Source organism: Homarus americanus, unplaced genomic scaffold (genome assembly GCF_018991925.1).
Source record: "Homarus americanus isolate GMGI-L3 unplaced genomic scaffold, GMGI_Hamer_2.0 scaffold54347, whole genome shotgun sequence".
Taxonomy (NCBI): Eukaryota; Metazoa; Arthropoda; class Malacostraca; order Decapoda; family Nephropidae; genus Homarus; species Homarus americanus.
Window position 1 is genome coordinate 782,795 of NW_024715291.1, and position 15,030 is coordinate 797,824.

The 15,030-nt window shown below is 39.4% G+C and overlaps 1 protein-coding gene across 1 annotated transcript; it reads left to right on the forward strand.

Moving 5' to 3' along the window:
• The first annotated feature begins 10,357 nt into the window (after positions 1 to 10,357).
• Positions 10,358 to 14,353, forward strand: LOC121857563 (glycine-rich cell wall structural protein-like). The gene is made up of 2 exons (XM_042353650.1): positions 10,358 to 10,534; positions 11,935 to 14,353. The coding sequence occupies exons 1-2, from the start codon at positions 10,380 to 10,382 to the stop codon at positions 13,544 to 13,546; spliced, it is 1,767 nt and encodes a 588-aa protein (XP_042209584.1). The 5' UTR covers positions 10,358 to 10,379; the 3' UTR covers positions 13,547 to 14,353.
• The last annotated feature ends 677 nt before the right edge of the window (positions 14,354 to 15,030 follow it).

Below are 15,030 nucleotides of genomic sequence, written 5' to 3' on the forward strand. Positions count from 1 at the left end.
CTAGGATGAAGGTAAAGCATCCAGCATGTTCAGAAGAGGTGAGGGAATATGTAAAGGGTAATGGTGTGGGGGGAATGAAGCTAGGGAAGTGTGTTCAGATAAGGTTGTCAGGAAGTTTTTCTGTAAGGTACACATGAAAATCCACTGATCAGAGTTTGAATCTTATTTTTGAAAATTGCTTAGTTTAGCCTAACCAAGCTTGGCCTAAGACTGTCATAACATAACCTTACCAATTTACAAAATATGGCTCAATCTTGTATGTGTGGACTTTTGTGGATAAAGGTACCCAGGGTGGAGGGGCTAAAGTTAGATATATAAAACTCACTACCAGTATACAGTACTTGGTAAGAAGTGGTGAAGGAGAAGACAAGTAAACATGTTCTCGTATTGCTTTCTTGTAGTCATTCTTTCATCTACATTTGTAGTCTGTCAGTCTCTTGGTATTCTACCACATCAATGACATACAGCAGACACCTTGGAAGACTGACCTCTAGCAAGTCTAAATAGCATACACAATAAGAGGATGTAGTTGTGGTAGAATATTGATCATGGAAGGCTTCTACCCTGGAGATGGGTGGTGGAGTAAATATGCAGAATTATATATCAGACCTAATAGATAATGCATTGTGTTTTCTCAACTTTCAACACTTGTTACAGAGACATTGTTAATATTTTCAAATTACCCCGATATATGATATACAGTAGCAACAAGAATGATTTTCTAGTTTTCATCTACAAATTTGTAACTAAATAATTAGCCTTTCGGTTGAGAAAATACAGAATTGGTTTAATGAAAAGAAGTAATTTTCTCCAAGGAAGAAATGTTACTAATGACTTGGTTTTTAATAGGAGAAAATTTAACATAATCAGTTCCTCAAAAGTTATGAAACAAATAAGATGTCATGTTAGAGGTTCAAAGTTGTCAATACTGTACTGTGTTTTAAAGCATGTGTATGTATATAGGTAAACATTTTTATACTGTGTCTGTGGACTTGAAAATTATTAAACTACCTGTACTTTTTTTTTAACCGCTGAACTTGAAAAAAATTCAAGTGTGTTGGGGAGATATATCCCCACAATACCTTTGAAGCAAATTCAGTGACATTACACTTAATTTTTATGCCTAAAGACACCGTTTAAAACCTTCTTTACATGCACACACTTATATTTTAGTCAAAAGTATCATGCCAATTTTCAGTCTCTTGTGTGATATATATATATATATATATATATATATATATATATATATATATATATATATATATATATATATATATATATATATATATATATATATATATATATATATATATATATATATATATATATTCAGAGTAATCTTTAAAAGAAATCATCCTTTACAACACGGGGTGGAAAACTTCCATGACCAAAGTATTTTAACCATCTGGTATGGTCACACATATAAACTGTACAGTATATGTAAAGTACAGTACAGTATTGTATTATAAAGGATCCTAGTTTTTATATGCCTGCAAATTTGCAGTCATAGTTTGGTATGGCTATGTTAGCTGTGGTAACTTTTTGTTTATCTTCTTTAATTTATAGGAGTTTTACAGACTGTTACTCATAAATATACAGTACTGTATGGTAGCTATGGGTCAAGTTCAGATTTGATGACTCTTGCATTTGTTCCAGGGTTATGCCCTTTATGTTAGAAAAAATAAATAGATCCTGCCAGGTTGCAGGTGTATGATGCTTCCATATGTAGATCTTTTCGTTAAAAACTTGTTTTCATGTGTATACTGTATGCATAGTTTAGTAAATACTTTTATATTTTTTAGCAGTATCACATCCCTTTAGGTACAGTATGTTTATTTCCTGAGAAACTAAACAATTACTGTATTGTATTTATTAGAAGAGTAATAAATGGAATTATATATTTCAACATTCCTAACATAGTCTTGGTGTATGCAGTCCTTTGCTAGGTATTACATTCTTATCTCTGCTATGATGGTGCCCATCTGGTCTAAGTGTTCAATAATGTACAGTATATATATATATATATATATATATATATATATATATATATATATATATATATATATATATATATATATATATATATATATATATATATATATATATATATATAAAATATATATATATATATATATATATATATATATATATATATATATATATATATACTGTATATATATATATAATGCCATAATATTGTGATAGCTTGTCATGTATAAAACAGAAATCTTATAATTATAGCAATATCTTTGACTTGTCATATATCTTCTTTATCAACACTGGTTTTGTATATACAGTATACATATACAATTTATGGATATTAAAGTGAAGACTTAACCAATGGATTTGTTTATTTTCCTTATCTTACTTATGATGCTTCAGCAGCATCACTCCCTTAAGGAGGTTGGCCATAGAAGAATAGCCTCAAGGCTCTGCTCTACATTCACCTAGTTCGAGAGTTGTAAAAAGTACAAGCCTTTGTTACTTAAGTAGAAGTATTGTTACATTTGCAAAATGTTACTCATAGAGTATTAAAAATATCCAAAGTTCAAGGCATTCAAGTAGAAGTAAAAAGTATCTCATTCATAAAGTACTGTACTCAAGTACTTAAAGTAAAAAGTAACAACCAAATTATTGTCTCAAATATTAAAAATATCTACAGTAAATCATAAAAAAAAGTTTAATTAAAGATAAAAATAAGAGACAACTTTACACACATTTATTTGTAAGTCTTTCTGTTGAGATTAATCAATAATTGATTCCCAAAGTTATGGCTGCCCAATCAGGATCTTTTAAACCTAAATATAAGTCCAACTTGACCTACCGAAATACAGTACTATAATGTACGTATGTTCAGCCTCTCTTCTCCCTACAATCCATAACAGGGATAGTGAACGGGCTGAGAAGATATCCATCCAACACTACAAGCTCTTTCTTCCTTATACACACAAGTATCGTCGTCTTGGACTTATGGTCAGCAGACATAATGTCTCTGCTCGCATTAAGTTAGGATACACTTATCTGGCAAGTATCTAAGGCAGGGATGACCTGCACTTCTTTCCATGTAAACTCTGTAACTGTCCCAAAAGCTAACTCTCCAAACTTCAGGCCCATTTCACTCACATCCTGTATGTGTAAAGCCCTTGAAAGAGTTGTTCTGAACCGTCTCCTGTTTCAAGTCAAAGACAAACTGGCCCCTAATCTGTATGGGTTTATGCCCAGGCACAGCACACAGACATGCTTTGCAGAATATCTTGTTCACTCAAAAGATAAGACACAAACAGCCTTTGAGAGGGACGAAGTTAGGGCAATGGGGCGACAGTAAGCCTCAATCAGAGTAGAACGTTCTAGAACCCCCTAGGCGTGTCTCGTCCCGACTTGCGGCACCTGGATGGTACTAGGGTGTAGGTTGTTCTAGGGGTGTCTGATCAGGCAATCTAAAACGAATGAAACAGTATAAACGCGTAAAAACACTACAGTCAATTAAAATTAAAATAGAGATTGAATATGAATGTAAGTCACTAAAACCAAGTGTGCAAAAAACACAATAGAACAGTTGACCTCTCGGTGTTACACAGTGGGGGTTTAATTGGAGCAGTAACAGAGTTCCATGACTACTCCGTGAGGTGACAACTGCCTCGAGAGCAAGTTGACGATTAGCACTGTGATTAATTGCTTGCTAAACGGACTGTTTATCCTAATTGACCTACCCAGGTGTTCAAAGCAGAAGGCCTATGTTCGCGTTTTGTTTTGCCAGCGATGACTCATATTTATATACAGTAATGTACAGTACTACAGAAAACTGCAGTTCTTTTGGCACCACATCTTCAAACCGGATGAAGCCTCAAATATACCAATACCACCCGGTTTAGTTTAAAAATTACCCTCACATTTACTTGAGGGTAAAATTCTTTGATCAGCCGACTAAATTTATTCCTTAAGGAAAAGCTTTGTTTACCTATAAATGTTAAATGTAAGAACAAGGAAACTCGTTTTACTGTGGCCGCTTTTTGTTTCGGCTGTAAAGTTTATAAAACGATATTCCTGTAGAGGTAAAGGAATTATTTTGTGAGACAATTAGACGAAAGTGTCTTTACAGAGTGAAGGCTGAAGTAGTCAGGACATATTAGGAAGGCTCTAGTCACCATTGTTATATACTAGAGTCTTCCGTATGTTCTGACTACTTCAGCCTTCACTCTCAATTTCAGTTTCATAAAAAGACACTTTCATCTAGTGGTGATTTGCCCACCACTGTTCCTTAGTCTCCACAATTACACATTAATATTACTTAATGTTACATACCAATAGTATAATAGGATATAAATGCATTAAATGACAAAGCGCATAACAAAAAAACTTAAATTGCTGTACCTCTTGTTTAATACACAAATTTAGGTACCTACTGTATAATAAATGTATGGATATAAGACAATAACTTTAATATACTGCACACATACGTAACACCATCAGCAATCTATTAATTATATAAGCGCCCTCTACCCAAAAAGTAATAAAATACAGTTACAGGTATTGTACTGTAAATTCAGTACTCCTGGCACAATAATGTACACAAGTATCACTGTCTATAAATCTTGCCTTTCTTCCAAGACTGAACTATGAAATTTGCAGCTCTATTACAGGTGCAAGAGAAGCTCATAGTCGACCTCGAGAATCACTGAACATACACATTAAACAACTCAGTGATTCAGTTTTGTTTCTGTTAGGTCTGTGGGTGTTAGGATGTGTGTAAAAGCAAGAAGGGATCGCCTTTGTTTGTACTGTATAAGTTTTGTGTGTGTGTGTATAAGTTTCTGTACAAAAGACAAAAAGTTTAATGTTGTTTGTATGAGAATGTTGGTGCTCAGTGCGGTTGGGAGGATGGAGAGGGTGGACAGCTGTACTGTATAAGGTATGTTACTGTAAGGTACATCAAAGGGTGAAATGGTTTAAGAAAAAAAATATTGAAATGTTTTGCAATGATGAATGAGTTATAACCACTGCCATGTAATATTACAAATGTTACACACTGAGTGAGTCTTCTGGTGCATAATGAGATGTCAGTTATTTCACCGCCTGTATGTGTGGAAGAGCGCCAGAGGACTACCACAGTCACACATTTCCTGGACAGTAGTACATTACAGTATTATGTGCAAGAAGGCAACCTGGGAGTGGAGAGTTTTATCTCTTTACATCACACGCTGTAGACAGGAATTTAAATAACTTACATTTACTTAATCTGTGAACACACTTACAATCCTGTCATGTACTTTTGAACTTAATTTGTAAATTTAATTCTAAATCCATATTATCCTATTTTAGATGAACTTAAACAAATATGCGTTTATGTACAGTTTAATAATCATCTTTTGCATTTCATATCTTATCATTGACCATAGTCTGTCCTATCAATTCCCATTAATTAATTTCCCCCCCCCCTGACAGGTCAACTTAGTATGCAGCAATAAGTAACTGATTCAATGTGCATGTCAATAAATTTCTTTATAAACTGAGTACATAATTAAATTGAGGATATGAACAAATGTGTTGGTATTTCTACTTATCTTGGCACAGTATTTCCTCTACTTATCTTGCATCAGTCTCCTCTATTAATTCCTCCGCTTCTATTGAGGTTTCTGTACCACTTGACCCACCCTACACTAGAGTGGGAGAGGAATAAAGGTAACACACAGATTATTGCCTCTTATCCCTCTCTCCTTTACATTTTCATGGCTTCCCTTTTTGCTTTGCTATTTGCATCTATCATTTATTTATCTGTCTTATAGTGGCGCCACCAGTCCTCTCTGGCATATTCTTATTTTCATATTCCTTCTCATTAAACTTCCCCTCCCCTCTTATCAACTTTCCCTACCTTTAACTTATGCCTGAATCTGTACAAGTACACATGTTTAAGTTTCTAAGTAAGTTTTCTGCATGTTTCAAGACACTAACATTATTATACCGTTACCATATGGAAATTACAGTTCATATACTTGTTACCTATATTCTACCCCTGCGCTTGTACTGTTAATGATGATTCCTGCGTAATCTGTAAGAATATGAATACTCCTGCTTACCCTAACCTCACATCATCCCGTGATACGTAGAACACACTCCCCTGACCTTCAGGCTGACCCCGTGGAAAAGAAAAGTCATGTGTGTGCACAGGTCTTCTCCACCAGGATTTCCAGTGAGGACATACAGTTCTCATTGGGGAGGGGGACGGGGTAAGTCTTAATAAGGAGGGGGAGGTAGTGGGAGGGTCAACTACGAGATGAAGGGAGAGATGTAAGGCTGGATGTTCATGTGGAAAAGGGAGGGACAGAGGATGGGCGAAGTTTCAACTCGAAAGTGGTGAGAAAGGATCAAGTAGGAAGGGAAGAGAGAAAGGTAGGGGGGATGGTGCAACTAGAAGAAGGAAGGGGATGAGAGGGAGAGAGGTAGGGGGAAGGTTGTGACAATGACATTCAACCTAGAAACTTCAAGATTTGCAGACATAAACAAGGAAATATCTTTACCACTTCCCTGTGTGTGTGTGTGTGTGTGTGGGGCGGGAGTTCTCATGATGATTCTGCTGGATCCCAATGGACACAGCGTTGTTTTAATGTTATTTTGATGTTGGAATAATGTTACTTCACTGTTTCGACGTCGATTCTATGTTAAAACAACGTCGAGTTCCCGCTGGACCTTGACGGGCGGCCGAGAACTACCTAATGGTGGCCACTCCAAGGAGAGACATGCCCTCACACCTCCCTCATTCAACAGCTGGGCCTCCCCTAACCTCCTGGTGCACTGCCCCTCCTGTTACGAGTGTTATCCTGACATATAACACGACCAGTTCAGATTACCTTAACTTTGTTTAGCCCATGTTTGGTTTTTGTTTAACCCGGGTTATCTTTATTCTTAGTTTTTCTTTAATATAAATCTCTCTTCAAGGCCACTTCAAGGCCATTTTTATAACCTGTATATAAGATAAAATTTTCCCAATCCAATGCCAATTGTCATTTAGTACAGTAATACGACAAGTTGATAGTTCAATAGCCATGAATCATGATTTCAAAATCCTGGGTAAATACATTATAAATAAATACGTTCGATAAAGCATCCAAACGACAGGAGTTATCGTATTAGTGTAGCAGTGAAATAGTTATGAATGAAACAAAATAATGACAAAGTCGTCAGCTGCAGGTTGTCCTCCGTAGTCACACAATGGCGCTCATTCTTATTCCTCGTATCTGTGGACAAGGAAATTGTATCGGTTTGCTGTCTGGCAATCTTGTGTATGTTATAATTTCAACGAATGAAAATTACTTTCGTTGATCATAGCAAATAACCGTAAGCTAACAAAATCTGTGGCGAGTTAGATATTGGGTAAATTTTTTCTCCATATAATGGTTAGTTATGGCCTATTTAGTCCCTGTGGGAACAAGCGACGCAGGGCCTGAACCTTTGTGGTTAGCATGATCATCCAGTTTCAATCGAATTACTTGTTTTGCGTATGTAAATGACCATTGTATCCTAATAAAGACATCCTGGTGTCGTGACTCATAAAACATAACGTCCACACAACAAGGTCTCTTAAACAACTCTCGTACCACTGTTTGCACATGATCGTGACGGTAGAAACAAAGGACGTAAGGCAAGCGAAGAGTCGAGTCACGTGACCAAACAGATCAGCAATGGTGTTGTGTGTGTTGACTAGCCTCCCTCACGGTCAGGTAGAAATAGTCACAGCCTAGTGGACCTCGCCTCTATTCTTGGAACACTACTTACACTGGCGGATTCACGAAGGACCTCTCCCCATGGCAACGACCTTTCCATATAATTATCATCTACAGTCCTACTTTATGTCAAATAACTATGTTTGCTGTCTCGGTAGAAATGACGCATTGAAAACAAAAATAAGCTAAAATACATCATTCAGCCAGTCAGTAAAGGCGAGCAATAAAAAACTTAAGACCTGAATATTTAGTTCAAACAACACTCCCCAATGTATTTTATGTGAAAGCAAGTTATATAATCTTATACTAGCTATAGCGTGGACAAAGTCAAGAGCTCAGGTACAGTTGAGAAAATGTGTTCCTACACCCCGTGGTAAACCGTGTCTCCAAACGGCTAACCTATGAGACCTATAGCAAACCTATCCACCAATCACGTTCATTCATAAACAGTGATACTATTACTGCGACGTTGCTAGTTTAGAGACACGGGTTACCACAGGAGGCGTAGGAACATTTTCACAACTGTATACGTCATGGTCATCTCGATCGGTTTTCTTTGTTGTCAATTGTTCTCTTCTCTAATAACTGTAAATAATTGATATTCACACTATTTCATAAGTTGCAAGATTTTAGTGGTTGCTATATAGTCCTTATTTCCATGTAGTAGCTCGCTGTAGTGGGACATCTTCGTCCTTTTTTCTGCAGAAATATTTGTTTTTTTGTGTGACTCATCTTTGTGGCTGCCTGGTGGTGTGCCAGTACACGAGGCTGACACTCTGGTGCTCTAGCTCAACTAATGCATGTTCTGGGGTAAAACTCTACACCTGTATATCTACACATTCATCTGGGTATTAACACACGATTAAGTACTTCACCGGGCTGGAGAGTAACTTCACAACATATTTTCTCTTGAGTTCTACAGCTTGACATGATTTTCTTAACTACTTTTTTTTTTTACTTTTACAGTACATTACTTACTTTTTTTCCTCTTCGCCACTGATCGTCTCGTTAGCCGCTTGGGCGGCCGTTCTCTGAAAGATTGACATACAAGAATAAATTCCCTCGAGTCCCGATGAAGAGGCTCCTGAAAGTCAAAATATACTTTATATACACCCACTAAAAAATTATTCAGCACCCGTGTAATATTGTATCACGCCGTAAGGGTGCCGAATAATTTTTTATTGGGTGTACACCTGTATGACTATGTGCACCTGTGTGGTCGTGAGCATTTACTGTATATAAACATGTACACCCACTAAAAAATAATTCGGCACCCTTACGGCGTGATACAAATATGACACGGGTGCCGAATAATTTTTAGTGGGTGTACATAAATACGACTTGAGGCTCACACTGGAATATTGAAATTCATAGTTAATATATTCAAATTTATGAAAAATTAAAAGCCAACCCACCAATTAATTTGTGCAAATCTTTAGCAACATTCATATAAACACAAACAACGACCGATATTTACACAATAACCGTCATATACTGTACGTCGATTCCACTACAGTCCACCGACAATAAATTCGTCCTCCCAAAATCTCCAAACAAATTCTTTGCCAACAATAAAAATTAGCCAAACTGTTTTTAACGGTGATCGGTAGCACAACCCTTATTACTTACAACAAGCAACAAGTGCTACACTAATTTTAGAAACGCACAAGCAGTTGCTGGCAACTGGATGGGGAAATTCCCTGCTTCTCCCCATCCGGACCTTAGTGGGTAATTAGTTTTCGATAATCATTTATTATTCATGATAAGTTTATTTGCCCACTGAGACTGTGACGTAAGTACTTATCAAATAAGTTGGTCATTGCATCTACAGTTAGCTTGGAGAGGCATTCTAATCACACTCAAATAACTTCCAGATTAAATTGAGGCTGTTGCTACAGACTCGAGTCTGCTCTTAGTTTTGTTTGAGTCAGACACTGCGTACAAAATAACTATGTATAAGACAAAGCATAAACATAACAGATCTAACCCAACCTAACCTAACCTATGTAGCACGGAGTGGTTCACCAAAGTATACTATGACCAATCTGACTCGCTCGTAAAGGTGGTTTATTTTGTACAAAGGCTGTGACATACCTGGCTACCTGGTAAAAATAAGAGTAGGACCTAAGTGTGTGATAACAGCCTTCAACTTAACCATTACCTTTTTTATTCGTAAGTATTGGAGTAGATATGCACGACTATTAAAAAGGTGAACAATACTGGAATATTTCCAAGATTATGAAACTAATGGTCCTGTAGTAATGGAGCCCCGATCCTCCTTCCATCTTTTTGCTCATGGTGATCCCAAGCACTGCTTGTATTTTATCCACCCCTGATAATTATATCCCTATTTGGCGATGCAAATTTTTGCTAGCCCGCTTCCCCCTTAGAAATTTCATGGATCCGCTACTGCTTTGCCTGTTGAACCTTAGTGAAGTTATCCTAACCTAAAACTTCCTCCACTTAAAGTAATCATGAATCGCCATTGCCTCGCCTCTTGAAGACTACTTTAGTGAAGTAGATTCAGAGTGGGACACGCTTCTCCCCTAACCTTCCAGGAACTCCCAGCGTTATCCTGACCCACAAACTTGCTGCCTCATCCTTTCTTCGTAATTAAATGTAAACTAATGCACACGATCAGTCAGCAAGCAAAAAAAGAAAATGAACAAGCCGTCAGGGATATCAAGGTCTGAGGGAGTGACTGAGGAACAGTTCGGGTGTGCCAGTGGTCCCGCACACACCTCCTGGACCTGCCATCTCCCTGTTGTTGTTGCTGCTATTGCACGACACTACATTTTTTCACGTCACCTGATACCGTAAGTTGATTTACTATTACTGTTTTATTCTTTAAATGTTTTTAGACGGGATCTATGCTGATATTTTCTTGTTATACACGAAATGCAAATCAGGTGGAAGACCAAAAACTAATTTCATGTTGACGAGGCAGGCCACAAAACCCAACCTAACCGAGAGTAGGTGTTGGTTAGGTTTGGCTCGTTTATGTAGACTGGTTTATAAAATGTTTTCCAGGCGTTTTTCCTTGCACCCCACAGGATTTGCCTTCTATGTATGAAAGCAAGTATACCATTGAGGATCCTGTCAAAAACTATGCATAAATACAGTGGTGCGAGTAACGTTCTGTATTACTGATTTCGGAGCGACTGTACTGAAGGTCCCATAAAACCAAACTGTGATAAAATTCCAATGCATTTTCAAGTACAGTACAGTAACCTAGTCTAACCTAACCTAACCCAAATACTCTAGTAACTTCTAGTCTTACCTTCCCAAATAATCTAGGCTAACCCAACCCAAATAATTTTAGCTAACCTTATCCAAATAATCCAACCTAACCTTACCAAAATAACCCAACCTAACCTTACCTAAATAATCCAACCTAACCTTACCCATTAAGTACGAGCATCATTAGGTTAGGTCAGATTAAAAGTATGATTGGGTACAGTCGGCGTTTGCTGTCATAAATATTTGACTGGCACAGTCTATGGCATGACCTACCTGACTCCATCTCTCACTGTTTTTCAATGTGAGAGTCGGAGCCAGGGCACTGGTGCCAGCCTATCATATTGCTACAAAGAGTATTGGTGAACACTGGTACCTTTGAGTTAGCCTATAATTATGACTGATACGTGTACCGAACTGGATTTCTCGTTCAACTAAACTGTTTCTCGTGACCTGTTCCTCGAGTAGTGAATCTAGGGCTGAAACCAACAGCACTGCAGTAGCTTTGAAGTACGGCGGCATTCTCTATCAGGCATACTGAATGAAATACAAGTTTACAGTACGTAAAATAGGAATTTTTCACATGCTCACACTGTGTACAGTAGCTAAAAAAATGTGTTTCGTATATTTCCTTTATTTACAGTGCCCAAAAGGTGTTTATTTCTATCATAAATTCTAATGCTCGTTCTCGTCCATTTTTTCTTATTTGGTTAATAATCAATATATCAAAGCTGCTGTTCGTCAGGAAGTACCTATTGCAGTAGTAATGGCCACATCATAGTTATTGACTGAACAAAGCTGTATGTTTCTTGCATTAATTGACAGTCAATATTGCAGTGTAAAGAGACATAGTCAGATGTTGGTTTTTCTGAGTCAGTCACGGGTAAAGGCAGCCCTCGATCACAGAGTTCACTGGTCCTCTACCCATCAATGAGTCGTTAAAAAATAATTATTTTAATAAGTAAATGTTTTCCCACAGGGCGGCCATGCAGTGGTGCACCGTGTTGCTGTTGGTAGCGGGGACGCTTGTCGGGGTCATGGGAGATCCAGGCAACTTCGCCAACGCTGAATACAAATCCAGACAGAAGCGAGAGCCAGGTCGTCCCCAAGCATATGCCTTCACCGTCAGATCTGGAGGAGGTTGCAGCACCTGTGGAGGCGGTCTAGTTGGAGGAGGTGGAGGAGGATATGTCAGCGGAGGTGGTGGAGGAGGAAGCTATTATAGTGGACGGGGAGGAGGCTTAGGAGGAGGTTTAGGAGGAGGAGGAGGAGGAGGAGGAGGAGGAGGATGGGGAGCAAGTGATATTGCATCTGGTGTGGCAGGAGGCATCAGAGCGGTAGCTGATGGGATACAAACCATTGGAGCATTAGGAGGGGGAGGGTGTGGAGGCGGCGGCTGTGGTGGCGGTTCACTCGGAGGGAGAGGTTGTGGAGGAGGCGGCGGCTGTGGTGGCGGCTCTCTCGGAGGGGGAGGTTGTGGAGGCGGCGGCTGTGGTGGCGGCTCTCTCGGGGGCAGCGGCTACGGCAATTCAAGATCGTACAGCAGCTCCTCGGCTTCCAGCGGGGCCTACAGCAGCTCTGGTTACCGAGGCCGACGATCACCAAGAAGGAACTCTTCGGGCGGATCAAGCGCCGAAGAAGACCGCCACAAAAGAAACACCGAGGAGGCCGCCGAAAGCAATCCCCGACAGAAGCGATCTACCGAAGACCCTCAGGCATCAGCTGATTCTACCGAGGGGAACTTCCATCGGCCTGAACCTCTGGCGGCAGTACCACAAGACTCGGGTGCTGGGAGGGCCGTGAGAGAGGCCAGCAAACTCTGTTACTCGTGTGGCGGTGCTGGTAGAGGTGGTGGTGGTGGTGGTGGTGGTGGCGGTGGCGGCTTTGGTGGTGGAATTGGAGGCGGATCAGGTGGCGGATATAGTGGTGAATCAGACGGTGGATTTGGCGGGGGATCAGGTGGTGGAATTGGAGGTGGATCAGGTGGTGGAATTGGAGGCGGATCAGGTGGTGGAATTGGAGGCGGATCAGGTGGTGGAATTGGAGGCGGATCAGGTGGTGGAATTGGAGGCGGATCAGGTGGTGGAATTGGAGGTGGATCAGGTGGTGGAATTGGAGGTGGATCAGGTGGCGGATATAGTGGTGAATCAGACGGTGGATTTGGCGGTGGATCAGGTGGCGGATATAGTAGTGAATCAGGCGGTGGATTTAGCGGGGGATCAGGGGGTGGATTCGGCGGGGGATCAGGAGGTGGATTCGGCGGGGGATCAGGAGGTGGATTCGGCGGGGGATCAGGAGGTGGATTCGGCGGGGGATCAGGAAGCGGATTCGGCAGTGGATCAGGAAGCGGATTCGGCAGTGGATCAGGAAGCGGATTCGGCAGTGGATTAGGAAGCACACGCAGCAGTGGACCTGGAGGTAGATATGGGAGTGAATTAAGTACAAGACGTGGATCATTTCATGGCGGTGGTGGAGGAGGCGGCAGTGGACCCGAAGGCTCCTGGGGCACCGGCACGACTTTCCATGGCGACAGTGCCGGAGTGAGAGGAGTCAGAGTTACGGTCAAGAAAGGTGCCGGAGAGCGACCCTGAGGCTGTACCCCTTTACACTGTGCCACACCTCTGTGCCACTAGCATCCCTCTCTCCCTCTCTCTCACTGTGCCACACCCCTCTACCACTAGCATCCCTCCCTCTCTCTCACTGTGCCACACCCTCCCTCTCATTACGCCAGACCTACCTTCTGGTAAGGCGAGTTAACTGTTATCTAAAAAAGGTAAAAATCGTTGCCTCCATAGATGTAGAACAACACTGTCTTCATGAATGTAAACAACGTTGTCTTCATGAAGGCAAAACATTTTCTTCACAAAGGTAAACATTGTTATTTTCCTGAAGGCAAAACAACATTGTCTTCACGAAGGTAAACAACGTATTCACGGGAATAAAACAATTAAACAAGAGGTGAGTAAAACAATTAAACAAGAGGTGTTTTAGCAAAGATTCTGTTTTGTAGTTTCCTGTCATGTAATATAATCAGGCTGTAATGTATATGTATTTAGTACCGCTGTCCACTCCGGTGTTTGTTCATACTTTCTCAAGGCTAAAATTCTCTGTTATGTTTCTTGTTATTTGAGAGTTGCTATTTAGTGTAATAACTAAGACCTAGTGAACGGTGCTTCATAATCCTGGCACATGAAGTACTTAAAACTAAGACCTAGTGAACGGTGCTTCATAACCCTGGCAGATGATATACCGTATTAACAGAACTATATCAGGCCTCACAAAATACTGTACTGAGTGGACACAACCATAGTAGTGTTACACTTTGTTTTGTTTCATGTAATTTTCAAAACTAATGTGCTTGATGTAAAATACTGAATAAATTAAAGTTTTCAATTAAACATATTGTAATTTTACTATCCTATTGTTTATGTACTACAGAGAGGTATGGTCACTGATATTGTAGCAAATACCGAAATAATTTTGCAGCATTAACAAATAACTATAGATATAAGGCAGACGCAGGATTTTAAGCACTGCATGTAAGTGTTGTTTGAATATGTTAATCTTAATAAAGATTTTGTGTTTTAACTAAGCCATTGTTACCTACCCCGATACAGTACCCCATCTTTTTATAATAGCCAGTATACAGTTTACAATACAAAATAATTAACTGAACCAAACCTTACCTATATTGCACAATGACAAGTCGACCTCTGTAGCTAAAGTCATATATTTTGAACACAGACTACAGCGTGCCAGGTTGTTTATTAAAATTAAGTGAAAACTGGACGTCAGACGAAATTTCCACACACCATAATATAAACTTCCACAGAATGACTTTCCTGCGTGAACTTTAAAGTTTTAACTAAATGTGAGGTCGTAGTAACAAAGTATACTTGATGTGGCTAATAAAGGAATACATTGGCAATACTTTTTAGAGACTTTACATTACTGCACAATAAAAGTTTGATTACAGAATTACTGCGTTAATAATTATTAACACTGTGCAGCCTATAGTGACAAAATATGATTAAAGGCCTTGTTTAATGTGTACACACCTGTGTAAACACAGACA

Coding starts and splice junctions, on each gene's coding strand:
- LOC121857563 (XM_042353650.1), top strand. CDS start 10,380: ATGAACAAGCCGTCAGGGATATCAAGGTCTGAGGGAGTGACTGAGGAA. Junction 10,535..11,934: donor TTTTCACGTCACCTGATACC/GTAAGTTGATTT, acceptor GTTTTCCCACAG/GGCGGCCATGCAGTGGTGCA.